We start from the raw sequence: 18,263 nt of genomic DNA, 5'->3' as shown, positions 1-18,263 counted from the left end.
ATGCATCTGTGAAATTTATTGTGGAAAATGCCCCAAGTACTATATTGAGCAGGCAGATGTACATTAAGGGAACATATTAGAGAAATGGATAATAGTACTTGGATAGTCAATATTCATCTTATTGATCTTAAAGGGACCAAATATTAAACAATGCGTCCCTCCAAGTCTATTACACTATACAGAAGAACAGGATGATGAATATTTTTACGCCGGCGGAAGTGGCCGAGCGGTTCTAGGCGCTACAGTCTGGAATCGCGCGACCACTACGGTCGCAGGTTCGAATCCTGCCTCGGGAATGGATGTGTGTGATGTCCTTAGGTTAGTTAGGTATAAGTAGTTCTAAGTTCTAGGGGACTGATGACCTCAGAAGTTAAGTCCCATAGTGCTCAGAGCCATTTTTAGCCATTTTTGAATATTTTTACTGAAATGTAAATATACGATCTTCTTAGGTTTCGACTTCGATCTCATAGAGGATTTCCGGATAACGTCAATTCAGTCTTTCAGTTTTTGGAAAAGGGTAACTGAATGCTCTACGTGACCGCTGTCAGAACCCTATCCTCACCATACATCTAATTCTCTTAATAATGTAGTACAGGCAAATTTACGTACCACTCAAATAACTACACAGCCTGTAATGGGTATATGTGCAGATGTGATGTTTTTATGTGTGGTGAATTAATATGTGCACACGTCAGTAGGTTGACTTTTTTTCTGCGTTGAACAGTTTTCCCAAAAACGTTATAACCTGATGTTCTCTGCATGGTCGTAAGGAAGTAAGATTGGGTTTAACATTCCGTCGACATCGAAGTCACTAGAGAAGCAACAAAAGCTCAGATTGTGTCAAGGATGGGGAATGAAATCAGCCGTGCCCTTTCAAAGGAACCATTCCGGCATTTGTCTGAAGCGATTTAGGGAAATGATGGAAAACCTAAATATGGATGGCTGGACGTGGGTTTTACGCCTCGTTCTCCCAAAAGAGAGTCCAGTGTGATAACCATTGCGTCACTTCGCTCGTGCACAGCTGTATTGCACCACCAAATGGACTACACTGTCAGTATAGACTAACCGTTTTGTTTCCACGCGTCCACATTTTAACATCTGACTGCTGCCACGGGCAAATAAACATTTACGGCTTTCTCTTGCAACATGTACTTGGAGGTACTATCCAACCTAAAAAAAAAATTGCTGCACCACGAAGATGACGTGCAACAGACGCGAAATTTAACCGACAGGAAGAAGATGCTGTGATATGCAAATGATTAGCTTTTCAGAGCACTCACACAAGGTTGGCGCCGGTGGCGACAGCTACAATGTCCTGACATGAGGAAAGTTTCCAACTGATTTCTCATACACAAATAGCAGTTGACCGGCGTTGCCTGGTGAAACGTTGTTGTGATGCCTCGTGTAAGGAGGAGAAATGCGTACTATCGCGTTTCCGACTTTGATAAAGGTCGGATTGTAGCCTATCGCGATTGCGGTTTATCTTATCGCGACATTGTTGCTCGCATTGGTCGAGATCCAATGACTATTAGAAGAACATGGAATCTGTGGGTTCAGGAGGGTAATACGGAACGCCGTGCTGGATCCCAACGGCCTCGTATCACTAGCAGTCGAGATGACAGGCATCTTATCCGCATGGCTGTAACGGATCGTGCAGCCACGTCTCGATCCCTGGGTCAACAGATGGGGACGTTTGCACACAACAACCATCTGCGCGAACAGTTCGACGACGTTTGCAGCAACAAGGAGACCATGGCTGCGGTTACCCTTGACGCTGCATCACAGACAGGAGCGCCTGCGATGGTGTACTCAACGACGAACCTGGATGATTTTTTCGGATGAATCTGGGTTCTGTTAACTGCATCATGATGGTCGCATCCGTGTTTGGCGACATCGCGGTGAACGCACATTGGAAGCGTGTATTCGTTATCGCCATACTGGCATATCACCCGGCGTGATGGTATGAGGTGCCATTGCTTACACGTCTCGGTCACCTCTTGTTCGCATTGACAGCACTTTGAACAGTGCACGTTACATTTCAGATGTGTTACGACCCGTGGCTCTACCCTTCATTCGATCCCTACATTTCAACAGGATAATGCACGACCGCATGTTGCAGGTCCTGTATGGGCTTTTCTGGATACAGAAAATGTTCGATTGCTGCCCTGGCGAGCACATTCTCCAGATCTCTCACCAATTGAAAAGTCTGGTCAATGGTGGCCGAGCAACTGGCTCGTCACAATACGCCAGTCACTGCTCTTGATGAACTGTGATATCGTGTTGAAGTTGCATGGGCAGCTGTACCTGTACACGCCATCCAAGCTCTGTTTGACTCAATGCCCAGGCGTATCAAGGCCGTTATTACGGCCAGAGGTGGTTGTTCTGGGTACTGATTTCTCAGAATCTATGCACCCAAACTGCGTGAAAATGTAATCACATGTCAGTTCTAGTATATTATAGTTGTCCAATCAACAGTTTATCATCTGCGTTTCTTCTTAGTGTAGCAATTTTAATGGCCAGTAGTGTAATATTGTTCAGTATAACGTCCTCAGTCACCATTATTTGCACTTATACCCCTTACGCCCTGTATAATACAAGAATATACTTAGATCTGTCATTGGTATTATATGCCTCTGTACAGCTATGCACTGTTTTAACATCTTTTTGGAAATTATTGAGTGTTTTGTAATTTAATTTCCTATAGCCTTCTAGCTTAACAAACAGGAGTGTATTTGAGTTGGGCTGTACAGGAAGTCGCAATAGATGTACGTATGCTGTCGATGGTGAAAATATGGACGTTCTAAATAAAAAATGTGAGTGTTACGAAGCTTTTTCTGAAGTTATTTGTCTCAATAGTAGTCTTACATGATATCCTGCGAACTGTAGATGAAGGACAACAGATAGATTCCACTTTCCTAGATTACCGAAAAGCGTTTGACACTTTGCTCCATTGCAGACTATTAACGGAGACAGGAGCACACGAAATAGGTTCCCAGATATGCGAGTGGCCTGAAGACTTCTTACGTAATAGGACGTGGTACGTTGGCCTCGATGACGAGTATTCATCAGAGACAAGGGTATCGTCAGGAAGTGCCCCAAGGAAGTGTGGTAGAATCGCTCTTACTCTCTGTATACATAAATGGTCTGGCGGACAGGTTGAGCTGCAATCTGCATCTGCTTGCTACGCTGAGGTGACTTCAGGAGCACGCACGATGACTGAGACAAAATTTCTACACTCCTGGAAATGGAAAAAAGAACACATTGACACCGGTGTGTCAGACTCACCATACTTGCTCCGGACACTGCGAGAGGGCTGTACAAGCAATGATCACACGCACGGCACAGCGGACACACCAGAAACCGCGGTGTTGGCCGTCGAATGGCGCTAGCTGCGCAGCATTTGTGCACCGCCGCCATCAGTGTCAGCCAGTTTGCCGTGGCATACGGAGCTCCATCGCAGTCTTTAACACTGGTAGCATGCCGCGACAGCGTGGACGTGAACCGTATGTGCAGTTGACGGACTTTGAGCGAGGGCGTATAGTGGGCATGCGGGAGGCCGGGTGGACGTACCGCCGAATTGCTCAACACGTGGGGCGTGAGGTCTCCACAGTACATCGATGTTGTCGCCAGTGGTCGGCGGAAGGTGCACGTGCCCGTCGACCTGCGACCGGACCGCAGCGACGCACGGATGCACGCCAAGACTGTAGGATCCTACGCAGTGCCGTAGGGGACCGCACCGCCACTTCCCAGCAAATTAGGGACACTGTTGCTCCTGGCGTATCGGCGAGGACCATTCGTAACCGTCTCCATGAAGCTGGGCTACGGTCCCGCACACCGTTAGGCCGTCTTCCGCTCACGCCCCAACATCGTGCAGCCCGCCTCCAGTGGTGTCGCGACAGGCGTGAATGGAGGGACGAATGGAGACGTGTCGTCTTCAGCGATGAAAGTCGCTTCTGCCTTGGTGCCAAAGATGGTCGTATGCGTGTTTGGCGCTGTGCAGGTGAGCGCCACAATCAGGACTGCATACGACCGAGGCACACAGGGCCAACACCCGGCATCATGGTGTGGGGAGCGATCTCCTACACTGGCCGTACACCACTGGTGATCGTTGAGGGGACACTGAATAGTGCACGGTACATCCAAACCGTCATCGAACCCATCGTTCTACCATTCCTAGACCGGCAAGGGAACTTGCTGTTCCAACAGGACAATGCACGTCCGCATGTATCTCGTGCCACCCAACGTGCTCTAGAAGGTGTACGTCAACTACCCTGGCCAGCAAGATCTCCGGATCTGTCCCCCATTGAGCATGTTTGGGACTGGATGAAGCGTCGTCTCACGCGGTCTGCACGTCCAGCACGAACGCTGGTCCAACTGAGGCGCCAGGTGGAAATGGCATGGCAAGCCGTTCCACAGGACTACATCCAGCATCTCTACGATCGTCTCCATGGGAGAATAGCAGCCTGCATTGCTGCGAAAGGTGGATATACACTGTACTAGTGCCGACATTGTGCATGCTCTGTTGCCTGTGTCTATGTGCCTGTGGTTCTGTCAGTGTGATCATGTGATGTATCTGACCCCAGGAATGTGTCAATAAAGTTTCCGCTTCCTGGGACAATGAATTCACGGTGTTCTTATTTCAATTTCCAGGAGTGTAGTTGGTGTGATGAATGACAGCTATCTCTAAATGTAGAAAAACGTAAGTTAATGCAGTAATGTTCGAATACAGCATTAGTAGTGTGCAGCTTGATACAGGCAAGTCGATTAAATATGTAGGCGTAACGTTGCAGAGCGACTTGAAATGGAACGAGCATATAAGGAATGTAGTGGGAAAGTAGATGGCGATTTCGGTTTATCCGGAGAGTTTTAGGAAAGTGTGGTTCATCCGTAAAGGAGAGCTTGTATAGATGGCTATAGCTGAATCGGCGTTAAGTTGATCTCTGACAGTTGCTGTGAGCTGGGCGCAGCAGCGTCGCGGGCTTACCTCAACACATAACGTGACGCGATGTTGTAAACTTCTCTGTGACAAAGCCTTAGTGTTGGGACAAATTTTTAGACGGTTACTGGTTTTGCCTGCAGCCGTTAGAACTTCGCTGTTTAAAGCTCGCAACAACGCTACGAGCTATTAGGGATCAACTTAAGCCGCCTCGACTAAAGTGCGACCCATTCTTGATTACTGCTCGAGTGTTCGGAATCCTCATGAAGTCAAATTAAAGGAAGACATCGAAGTAATTCAGAGACGGGCTGCTAGATTTATTACCGGTGGGTTCAAACAACTCGCAAGTATTGCGGAGATGCTTCGCGCAGCCTGGTAGGAATACCAGGAGGGACGACAACGTTCTTATTGAGGGACGCTGTTGAGAAAATATAGAGAGCCAGTATTTGAAGCTGACTGCAGAACGATCCTACTGCCACCAACGTACATTTCGCATAAGGACTACGAATATAAGGTAAGAGAAATTTAGGCTTGTACAGAGGCATATGGTCAGTCGTTTGTCCCTTGCTCTGTTTGCGAATAGAACAGAAGGGAAACTACTGGCAACTGTTAAATGTACCCTGAGCCACGCACCAAAAATGGCTTGCGGTGTATGTATGTAGACGCAAATGAAGTGAAACGTAGACGATAAATTTATTTTAGATCATTGGCTTATTTTATCTGGGAAGATTTGGGCCATCAGACCATTTCTTACATCCAACCGGGCGTTCAACATATTTTACATCACATTCCTTACAATAAATATGTTATAAGTTATATTTAATATTGAACATTATAAAACATTTAGTAATTTCTATAGCGCAGAAAGAGAAAAAAATAAACACGATTTACAATCGTTCATAAGAGTCAACAATGCCAACAAGTTTCATGAACCCGCTACAGTCTGGAGCCGAGCGACCGCTACGGACGCAGGTTCGAATCCTGCTTAGGGCATGGATGTGTGTGATGTCCTTAGGTTAGTTAGGTTTAATTAGTTCTAAGTTCTAGGCAACTGATGACCTCAGAAGTTAAGTCGCATAGTGCTCAGAGCCATTTCAACCATTTTCATGAAGGTAGATCTAAATATTGACGGCTAGAAGTAATGGGCGTGAGAGGAAGGATGGAAGAGGGACAGAGAGAAACACGTAATAAAAAACAAGTTTTGGAGAGAGGGGAAAAGGAAGTGCCTCGAATGACTGAGAAAGGAAAAGAAAAAGAAGCAGAAGTGGTAGAAAATAGGAGCATTTCCTTCGCTGTTTTAGGGAGGGAAGACTGGCCATACATGTCGGTTTTAGGGAAAACCTTATGAGGGTGACAGAAGATAGTCTTTCAACTTTTCCATAAGAGCAACTGGGTATTTATCAGTGCGCAAGGTGCAGGGTAGTTTGTTGCAGAGGCGGGTGGTGGCAATGGAGGAGTTCGCGAATGTTTTTGTCTTGTAGATGGACACAGACAGGGTACTAGATAATTAGAGAATAAGTGTTTCTGAAAAGTGGTACAGGATGCTGTAGATCGGCTTAGTTACTCATGGAAATTAAGATGTCGCAGCGCATATTTGCAGCTGCCCTTGCGAATATGTGAGAGGTGTGCAGTATGCACAATCGTGCACAAAACGAGCGAGACCCCTCGCCTTTTTGTTATGCTGATCCGCACAGCTTGAAAGTCTGCTACACAGCATAACAGGCAAGGCGACGAAGTGCTACCAACTTATTACGCACAGGCGTGAAACTGAAAAACTATCCGAACTTTGTCAGACTGTTTTCAATCATGTGTAGGACTATATTAATGTGAGTTACATTTGATTTGAACATCGAAGTTGTTTGATGTTTGTATATTTTTTGTTCATTATTTTCAGCCATAGACAAACGCCTAGGTGTGTTAAATTGATACTGAAATAAAATGTCATGCATGGACCAATAGCATTAAATTCTTAACTACTTGTTATGGTACTGCAGTATCCGCCAACGTTTTCAGACGTCCATATCGCATACGACGTTCCTAGGGTGTTTATAAGTGGATATTGCAGACAACTTCGTACAAAATTTGAATGTAGCTTCGTAAAAGTACCGTGATCAAACGATCTGAGTTGCTGGCGAATACAGTTTATCCTCACTAGACAGTATATATTTTCATTATACATCCGGTGAAAAGGGTTTCGCAGGCCCTTGTGGCCCAGCGGTTCTAGGCGCTTGTCACGAACCGCACGGCTGCTTCGGACGCAGGTTGGAATCCTACCTCGGACGTGGTCGTGTGTGATGTCCTTAGGTTAGATAGGTTTAAGTAGTTCTAGGTCTAGGGGACTGATGACCTAAGCAGTTTGGTAGCATTGTTCTTAGAGTCATTTTTTGACCTTTCGCGAAAATTTTCTTTACATAGACGGCCATATCTTTAGATTGCGTTGATATAAAAGCTCATTTTTTACACCATCAAGGGACCGTATACCGCAGGAAGTGCGATACATTTCCGCTCATTATGTCTACCCGTGCTCGAGGTAAACGCGTTTTAAGGGTTGGGTAGACAGATAGACGGTCAAGTAAGTGAGACTAGTAGGGTTCCATTTTTACGATTTAGGTGACGAAATCCTAACAACGAAAATAGCAACGACCGTTACTGAAGGTGAGGGCCGCATAAATAATTCCCCCCACTCTTTATTCGAAATGTTCTAGTTGCAGTCCTTACATCAGCATATTAATCGTAACTCCGCTTTTGATCCAAATCACGTTTACAGGAATGTAAATAAAATCCATCTGCCTACACACGTGCTAATTCAGATCCCGGTATTAACGCCACCGCGTTTTAGAAGTGCGAGCATTCAAATGGTTCAAATGGCTCTGAGCACTATGGGACTTAACATCTGTGGTCATCAGTCCCCTAGAACTTAGAACTACTTAATCCTAACTAACCTAAGCACATCACACACATCCATGTCCGAGGCAGGATTCGAACCTGCGACCGTAGCGGTCACGCGGTTCCAGACTGAAGCGTCTAGAACCGCACGGCCACACCGGCCGGCTGCGAGCAGAATTATCCTACTAAATTTACTCGCCAATAACAGTATTTAGTTATTTCGGTAAACATCCCGAATGATTGTCACATAAGCGGTGACATAAAAGTAGAAAATTCATGTTTTTGAGTCCAGAAAGCTCTATGCAACGGAAACTGCAGATCATTTTGCCATTTTCATTGCGAAATTGCCGCCTTATTCATGTCTGGAGTAATAATAGAGGGCTGTTTGCCTGGGTTCTCTGCTAGCATCGTGAAAGGTGTTTGCTACTGCAAGGGAGGTCTGGTTTGTTTTCGGTTCTAATCAGGATGGAGGCAGATAGTCTATCAGTAAAGCAATTTCTCGGGCCCCAATACGTTTTATTGCAACCTTTATTCTGGCGCCTTGTGGATGTCAATATGAAACTCTTGTAGAATTTCATACTTGTTACTGCCTACCTTTTCCGCTTCTGTCAATAATTGAATTGACTTAAGTGTGGCACTGAATGATTTGTAACAGAATTTTGTTATGAATCTTCATGCAGTGCTAAATTTGCACACTTTCATGGTGGGTCAGCAACGGTAATCCAGTATGGCTGGTCTGAACGTTGACACAGACCGTTTCGCGGCCGAAGGCGTATTATATTTTGCTAATTCCTAACGATCTGGGGTACTTTGTCTTACTAAAACTATTATGTTATCTCGATAAGCTGAAATTCATTGTTATTAGTACAGTTCATACTCATTAGCGTTTCTTCTTTCATTTATATCTTATATTTACGTGTTGTGTTTAACACACTAATCAGCATTAATATAGTCTTACACATGATTGAAAACAGTCTGACAAAGTTCGGATAGTTTTTCAGTTTCACGCCTGTGCATAGTAAGTTGGTAGCACTTCGTCGCCTTGCCTGTTATGCTGTGTAGCAGACTTTAAAGCTGTGCGGATCAGCATAACGAAAAGGCGAGGGGTCTCGCTCGTTTTGTCCACGACTGTACATTCGTGGAGTGTAGTTGAGTGCAATGGAATGCATATACAGAATTGTGTTATATTTGTGTCGTGTGATGCTATTCCTCTCGAACAGCACCAAGTGGACCACCAAACTTAGGACGTCCTCATCCGACTGGTGCATCGTCATTAACATTGCCACATGCCCCCAGTTTGTGAGACAAAGCGGCGAGGCTAGAATTAAATCCCGGACACTGGCGCAAAGACTCATCATCAGGAAGCCTACGTCATCACGTATCCTGTGCTTGCTGACCAAATACTGGCGGTGAAAACGTAATTCACCACCACGATTTGCACAGTGCGGCAACTCGCGTCAAAATCTGGGCAGAATTAAAAAAAATTAAAAAAAAGATGAGCCCGTTCCTGCTTGACATTAGTCTCACAAAATCATGTGCAGATTGCAATGGCACATATTTATCCATTGCTGTGGCGTCGTTCGAGTCTCACGTCGTCATGATACATTCCGTGACAGTGGACGGTAAACGGTGAATCGACCAACGACCAATTTCTCATTTTATTGTTTGTACGGCCTATTTAATATACTACACCGATCGTGACTAGTTATCAGGACAAAATAAGATGGGTGCCACTCCAGAAGGTATGACATTTTAACCGATGTAATGATATATATCGATTTAAAACTTAACTGCTACCGATATTTTCCGAAATCGTTGGCTACAAAATTTCCTCTGCGTGGCTCCACTTTTGTAAATGGTCCTCCAAGTAACTACATAGTATAGTCAACGAGCTCAAATATATTTGCGTGCACATATTTGCACTTTTTATTGGACGGTCATGTTTCTATACTGCGGGAGTGCCACAAGTTAAATTGCGTCCCTCATTATTGCAATTATCTCATAAACTATTATCTACACAGAAAACATCAGTAGGGTTTCCTGTATAATTTTTGAGGAGCTGTTTGGAATGGTGATCATAATTTTTTTGGTAAATAGGCTAATGATTTTTTTACGTGATTAAAATTTCCTCCAGTAATATTGCTTTCTTCTCTAAATGCTGAAAACTATTCATATTTTGTGCAGAGAATTCCAGAATTATAACATAGCTACCAAGGACACTGAAAAATATACTGCATTTCTCGAAAGCCGGGTGCCAAATTCACCGGATTCACAATATTCTGCAATAATGCCGGATGCCGACATTGGGTCACAGTTTTGATGCGCGGATATGAGACAATCGAAGCTAATCGGTTGCCGATTGGTCGTCTGTCTGAAGAAGCGCAGGAAGCTCGTAGTAAGCATACCCGGCGTTATTGAGAAGATTTTATACGGAAATATTCCCGTGAGAAACCTATGCATTTCGTATTTCATCGGCTTTTGGCATCTTCGGATCCATTAATCACGGGAGTACAGGAAATGAAAGTTGCAGTTAAACAGATATCACCTAAGGTAAAAGATCTGCTTTTCTAACCATCTCCCAGTAGACAACCCGAAAGCGATTCCTCTGAAAGCAGTAATGACAAGAACGACGAATGTGACTACGATTTCGACTGAAAACTGTAAAATTACGAGTAATTAGATGGGTAGGTCACATAACTAATGAGGAGTTTTTGAATAGGATTGGGGAGGAGTTTGTGGCACAACTTGACTAGAAGAAGGGATCGGTTGGTAGGACATGTTCTGAGGCATCAAGGGATCACCAATTTAATATTGGAGGGCAGCGTGGAGGGTAAAAATCGTAGAGGGAGACCAAGAGATGCATACACTAAGCAGATTCAAAAGGATGTAGGCTGCGGTACGTACTGGGAGATGAAGAGGTTTGCACAGGATAGAGTAGCATGGAGAGCTGCATCAGACCAGTCTCAGGACTGAAGACCACAACAACAACAACGAGTAAAACATTTCAATACAGAAATTTCGACTTATATTTCGTTATTAGCGATCTCACAATACTTTATACCAGAAATTTTGCTCGAATGAGCCAGATTTATGATTTTAGATCTGCCAAACTGGATGCGCCATTTTGAATTTTGTAAGCCCGACATCGGATTTCTAAAAAGCGACCCAAAGCACCTACAAGAAACTCAGTTTTGTGCGATTTTATATTCACTTTTGTATTATGCCCAGGTTTTGAACCAACTTGCCTAAGTGTGCGCCGCACCTCTTAGTGGAGCGCCATCGCACGGGCGTACGTTAGCGATCCCGGCTACGGAGACGAGTTTTCAGGTAATTAACAAAGAGGTAGTGAATAGAATTAGGAAAAAAAGAAGCTGTTGGCAATGGTTGACTAGCGATGGGATAAGTTGATACGACACCAAGACACAGTGAGTTTATTAATAAAGGGAAGTGTGGGGGATAAAAATTGTAGAGGGATTCCGAGGCTCGAATACAGTAAGCAGATTCAAATCCAGAAGTCCTACAATGAAGCGATTATTGGAGGGTAGATTAAGGTGCAGATTTTCAGCAAACCAGTCTTACAGCAGAGGAGAACAGCTATACACTGTGATAGGTGTTTTTTTTTTCAGTGAAAACTGCGTCATCAGCTGGTATTGATGCGGAGTGTGGGCGGGACTCACCCCGAACGAGCGCACGAGGCCGACGACGGCGTGCTTGCTGGTGACGTAGGCGGGCGCGCCGGCGATGGCGGACAGCCCCAGGATGGAGGCGACGTTGAGCACGGCGCCGCCGCGGCCGCCGCGGTCACGGCCCATCGCCTCCAGCGCCAGCAGCGTGCCGCGCATCACCGCCGCCTGCACACAAGCACACAGACACACAAGCGTCACATCCTGGCAGCCGACCACGTGACCGCACAACTGTGACTGAAGGAGACGGGAGATTTTCCCAGTCTGAGGGTTTGTGACAACGCAATCACACTAAATTGAAATAGAGACTGGAGACTGAGCATTCCGGTCACTGCTGTGAATGTGTAGCTCACAGCTTCTGGCCATCAGCAGTGTCATATAATTCTCGTGAATTCACTGACCTTAACGTTTGTAAGACGTCGTGGTCTCCTGACCTTCATTGGTTACATATTCCGCCCTCACAATCATATTCCGCACAAGACGCTTCATTCGAACTCAAACTCGATAAGATAAAGTCAATGTTGTATGAATTCATGTAAACGATATGCAAATAACTAATAAAGCGCAAGTGTGCACTGTGGTTGAAATACTCGAGGCTGGCGTACACACATACATTCCAGACACGACGGTCACAGGAGCTTTTAGTTCGAGAGAGGCAACCGCACGCCAGGAGGCCAGTCCCAACCCATCTACGTCGGCCGGTGGACGCCCATGGAGCAGACAGCGTTCGCCCGACGGAAAGGAGGAACGACCCCGTGTTCGGCTTAAAAGCAAATTCTGCTACATTGTTTGGGAGTGGCCAGCCTACACATTCTTTACACATAGCATGCAGTTTCAGAGATTTTCACAGGGAGACAGCAAACACCAAACGCCGATACTACAGATTTCCGGATTGGTCGCCTTAAACGAAACGTCATTCTCCCGTTTTAGAAGAGCAATGCTGATTGGCAGACTATATTTATGATGTCTTGAGCTGAAGGAGTAATGGAAGAGACTGAAAGATATACCCCTTCACGTCTGGCGTGGAGAGGCGCCGTTCTGTTGTCGCTCTTGGAGCGAGGAACAAGTCTCTCCTCAGTACTTCACTGGGAGAGCACCTCTGTCGAGAGCGAATCGAAGTGCGACTTTCTATACTGAGTCTTTGCGATTAAGCGTTGTTCACTGTGTTGGCCGACACACTTATTGTGCGGTGTGAACGGACAGAGTAGTAGTTAAATGCCTGCGAGCGAATTTTTGAGTGGCATCGCAGTGGACTGGTTATCTGACCGGTGTACCACGCCAATAGTTAGACTAGGGGCGAATAGGAATCCTTGACTTCATCAAGGTGTAGGGAGAGTTTGTTTGGCGAAGGTCAATCCAGATAGAACGAGAGTTATCTTCTTTGTCAGCAGTGAGCGGCACAGACAGCAGTCATCGCAGCTTTCGGTATTGTGCACTACAGCTATTGCGAGCCCCATATTTTCTCCACAACAGTACACTTCACTGCATTTCACATGCGACAGCCTCGACTGTACCTAGCAATATTCTAAAGGATAATTATTCAAGTTGAGTAGGTGCGCCTCTCAGCCTTTCTGCCAAGTCAATAACAATCTTAAACTTTGTATAGAAATTTCATTAGCGAATTCTATCCTTGAGAGGTAATTTCACATTCCGAAAAGAACCAGGATATAACTTGTTCAATTCATAACTAAAAGTGCCATTGTGATTTCTTAGAATTTTTTCAAAATAAATAATAACTTTCGTTAGTTTCATGTTTTTCTTACACTAACTAGCACTACTCCAGTACCCAAGTATCCCACTAGTTACGTAAGAAATTTTGTGAATTTATTGTTGAAAGTTTTTCAGGCATTTCTCTTTAGAACGTTAGGAGTGTCTGTCTGACTTCTGTAGTAGTGTGGGGGTGGAAATTGCATCTTGCAGGAGCCACAGGGTAAAGGGTACATCTCAGATTAATACGTTGCACAGAATAACAGAATAGCAGATCAACCACATGCTCACACGTTCAATATGTGAGCAGTTGCTTCAGTCTAAAAGCTCCGTAATTTTCTAACCTGCGTTATAAACGATACTAGCTGTACCAGACCACGCTTTGTTGTGACTCAGTCTGCTTAAATGGAAGAGAAGAAAGGAAAAAGCACACATTCCTAATATGTGCGTGAACTGGATATTCGTTCTAATCTCCTTCTCTTCCCTGTCCCTGTCTGTCACCCCCTCCTCCTTTCTTTGTCCATCTCCTCTTCGTTCCCCATCTCTCTGTCCACCACCTACTCCTCCTCTCTATGTCCATCTTCTCCTGACCCCTCTGTCTACCTCTCTGTCTACCCATCACATCCTCCCTGCTTCTCCATCCATCTTCTCCAACTCCCTCTCTCCATCTGCTCCTGCTTGCTCTCTCTGTCCACATCCTGCTTCCGATTTTCTATTTCTACACTCCTGGAAATGGAAAAAAGAACACATTGACACCGGTGTGTCAGACCCACCATAGTTGCTCCGGACACTGCGAGAGGGCTGTACAAGCAATGATCACACGCACGACACAGCGGACACACCAGGAACCGCGGTGTTGGCTGTCGAATGGCGCTAGCTGCGCAGCATTTGTGCACCGTCGCCGTCAGTGTCAGCCAGTTTGCCGTGGCATACGGAGCTCCATCGCAGTCTTTAACACTGGTAGCATGCCGCGACAGCGTGGACGTGAACCGTATGTGCAGTTGACGGACTTTGAGCGAGGGCGTATAGTGGGCATGCGGGAGGCCGGGTGGACGTACCGCCGAATTGCTCAACACGTGGGGCGTGAGGTCTCCACAGTACATCGATGTTGTCGCCAGTGGTCGGCGGAAGGTGCACGTGCCCGTCGACCTGGGACCGGACCGCAGCGACGCACGGATGCACGCCAAGACCGTAGGATCCTACGCAGTGCCGTAGGGGACCGCACCGCCACTTCCCAGCAAATTAGGGACACTGTTGCTCCTGGGGTATCGGCGAGGACCATTCGCAACCGTCTCCATGAAGCTGGGCTACGGTCCCACACACCGTTAGGCCGTCTTCCGCTCACGCCCCAACATCGTGCAGCCCGCCTCCAGTGGTGTCACGACAGGCGTGAATGGAGGGACGAATGGAGACGTGTCGTCTTCAGCGATGAGAGTCGCTTCTGCCTTGGTGCCAATGATGGTCGTATGCGTGTTTGGCGCCGTGCAGGTGAGCGCCACAATCAGGACTGCATACGACCGAGGCACACAGGGCCAACACCCGGCATCATGGTGTGGGGAGCGACCTCCTACACTGGCCGTACACCACTGGTGATCGTCGAGGGGACACTGAATAGTGCACGGTACATCCAAACCGTCATCGAACCCATCGTTCTACCATTCCTAGACCGGCAAGGGAACTTGCTGTTCCAACAGGACAATGCACGTCCGCATGTATCCCGTGCCACCCAACGTGCTCTAGAAGGTGTAAGTCAACTACCCTGGCCAGCAAGATCTCCGGATCTGTCCCCCATTGAGCATGTTTGGGACTGGATGAAGCGGCGTCTCACGCGGTCTGCACGTCCAGCACGAACGCTGGTCCAACTGAGGCGCCAGGTGGAAATGGCATGGCAAGCCATTCCACAGGACTACATCCAGCATCTCTACGATCGTCTCCATGGGAGAATAGCAGCCTGCATTGCTGCGAAAGGTGGATATACACTGTACTAGTGCCGACATTATGCATGCTCTGTTGCCTGTGTCTGTGTGCCTGTGGTTCTGTCAGTGTGATCATGTGATGTATCTGACCCCAGGAATGTGTCAATAAAGTTTCCCCTTCCTGGGACAATGAATTCACGGTGTTCTTATTTCAGTTTCCAGGAGTGTATATATATATATATATATATATATATATATATATATATATATATATATATATATATATATATATATATATAAGAACTCCCGGAGATCGGAGATACATGATTTTGAGCAAAAGCATTTACATTTTTATTTATACTGATTACTGTTTGCATGACTTGCATCGTCATTTTACATTCTCGTACAAGGATTTTACATCTTAATGGTTAAATATACTTAAAGTAATACATAATATAAACAAACCCAAAATTTTATAGCTGAATATATAGGTCTCTTAACCAGTCCACAGATCTCGATGTCACCCAATGCACTTCTTTGAGTCCATCAGGAAATTTCCGTTATAAACACTCTTCAGTCACGTGCTGCATAGTTTACACACCGAACGCCCCCCTCCACCCCCCCCCCCCCCCGCCCTGGCCCCCTCACCATCCGCACACATCAGGGTTTCCTTGAATTCCCGTTCGTACAAACAAGCATCACACTTTCCATGTCTTTTACGTAATCGATTCAGAGCTGTCGACAGTTTCCTGGGAAGACCAAATCCATCTACGCGCTTGGTAGTATCAAAATTTGCTGGAAGAACTTCTCCCAAACCGATTTCCTTTCTTGTCGCACGCCACATACAAGAGGCACGTCTTTCCTAGGCCAGGGTGGTTTGAGTCTGCTGTAACGTATATTCTGTAGCTGATTGTGCAGAAGCGATTTCTGATGAATAAGTACACCTTTGGTACTCTCTTACAGCTGGTGCTTTTCATTAAATTGATGGTGGTGCAATAGTAAATAATACTCGAAGCTAAAGAAGAGGTGTAGATTTTTAGTAGTGCCACAAATTATTCTCATTGCTTGATTTAGTTATCACCAACTTTGAATTCATATCCACTGTTTTTCTGTGTTAGAGCACAGTACTCTGCCGTAAAGTAAACTATAGCCAATGCAGCAGTACAAAAAGAATTTGTGCTTGCACGCCATCCTGACCTAGTTAGTTTTCTAATAATATTAGTTCTGTTGTTTACATTTTAGTATATTTTCTAAGTGGTTCTGAAAAGAAAGCAGCCAGTTCAAAATGACCCTCAAGTATTATGGGCATGGGTGACGTCCAGAGAAACATTTTCGAATATGACATTTAATCTCAGCTCACGGTTATTAAGATGGTAAGCATTTACCTATGTTTTAGATGGATTTAGATTCAGTTTCCAATTGTTGGAATAATCACCCATTACTTGTAAACCTGCATTCAAAGCTCCTTCACACTCTTCCAGGTTTTGTGCTTGATAAGCTACTGCTAGCTCGTCAGCAAGTTAGGTCTTTCTAGCATTTGCGTTGGACATATCACTGCTATAAAGATTAATAACGGTTGATGATAGCAAGGAGCCCTGATGTAGCCCATCTTTCAGCCTTCGCCATCTATAATTCTTTTCATCGAGGAGTACTTGGAATCGCCTGTTGCTAAGCAATCTGTCCATTAGATCAACTAGGATTTTGCATGATATGATTTCTGTAAATTTAAGTTTCAGACCATGGAGGCATTCGGCATCAAACGCTTTCGTAATATCAACAAATGATACTACAGATAAAAGATATTAACCTTAATATTTCACTGATCACAGTAACTGCCATATTTTCGAAAACCGACTTATTGGAATAGAGTTTCTTGGTCAATTAATGGTTGGATTCACATTGGAAATATTCTTTCTAGTAGCTTATTATCCACTATGTAGTAATTAGGTCTGTAATGTGATGCTTCATTACCATCTTTGTCAGGATTCTGGGCGCTATTATTTTTGCAGCTCTTAATTTTGCCGGCAGTTTTCCACTCAACAAAATCATGTTATGCAGCTGTAACAACCACTGCTTAGTTTCCGAGCTTGCGCTGCTCAGAAATTCTGGATAAATTACATCGAAAGCGCCGCTCTGTTCATACGCACACTTGCCAAAACTTCCTTTAGCTCACCAGCTATGTACTCGCGCGATAATAGGCGCGATAATTTTCATGTCTTAAAAGTTGGTTCTGATATAACACGACACACTATGTCGACTCAACACCAAATTACTTGAAAGTACCTGTTTCTCATCATTCCTCTGCTAAGTCCGCTGTCATCATCACCCTGCCTTACTTTCTGTTCTAACCCAATCGTGCAGTACTAGAGCGAAATTAATCAAAGCTAACAATCGTGCCCAAATCGAAATCCAACCTCTTAACCTCCAAAATAAAAAATAAATCTTCACCATTGCCTACTTACTACAGCAAACCAAGAATGAGGCTACTAGCATCCACAATACCACTCATCCCCTACCCCACCTCCGCCCATGAACTCATTAAGTACTTAGAGAGTCCCGCCGGCTCTCCTGCTCTTTCTTCCGTATGTATTAAAAAGCTTTGTATCGGTTCACAGGCCACAATCTGCTCCACACTACCCATTAGCCTACAACAATCCACCTCTCGCTGACAACCTAAGCAAAGCCTACCATTTTGCCCCCTATCTCCAAGACACTCTTAGCTTCCCCATCACGCCCAACTTTGACCCCACCATGACGGCATAGCTTCAAGACCGAATTGACCCATCTGTTGTTCCCCATGCTCCTAATTTCCAATATTTATACTCCATATCAACAGCAATCAATGTACACAACAAAAAGGCCAATACCACAAAGAAACTTATACTGCTACCAATCATGACTGGGTCACATACCACCACATTACAGAATGTCATATCTCCTTCTTAGAAGTCCTTACAGTTCTATATAACTCCATACTCCACATCACTTTCTACTCTGTGCCATGCAACTCCTCAAAAATTCTCCTCCATTTAAAATCCAACAACTTTTCTCGTAAAACCTCTTCCAACTGACAAGTCAGCCTTTCAGAAGGGTTCTTGAATCTATACTCTCGATACACATCCGAAAACGTTTTGA

General features: G+C 45.1%; 1 protein-coding gene across 1 annotated transcript in view; it reads right to left on the bottom strand.

The window, feature by feature from the left end:
• The window catches only part of LOC124622035 (15-hydroxyprostaglandin dehydrogenase [NAD(+)]-like), a 66,986-nt gene that overhangs the window by 9,021 nt on the left and 39,702 nt on the right, over positions 1-18,263 (bottom strand). The window contains exon 4 of the mRNA XM_047147593.1: positions 11,500-11,673. Coding sequence (XP_047003549.1) covers positions 11,500-11,673 — 174 coding nt within the window. The remainder of the gene's footprint in view (positions 1-11,499; positions 11,674-18,263) is intronic.

The sequence above is a fragment of the Schistocerca americana genome, chromosome 7, assembly GCF_021461395.2.
Source record: "Schistocerca americana isolate TAMUIC-IGC-003095 chromosome 7, iqSchAmer2.1, whole genome shotgun sequence".
Lineage (NCBI taxonomy): Eukaryota > Metazoa > Arthropoda > Insecta > Orthoptera > Acrididae > Schistocerca > Schistocerca americana.
This window is presented reverse-complemented; position numbering and strand designations above follow the sequence as displayed.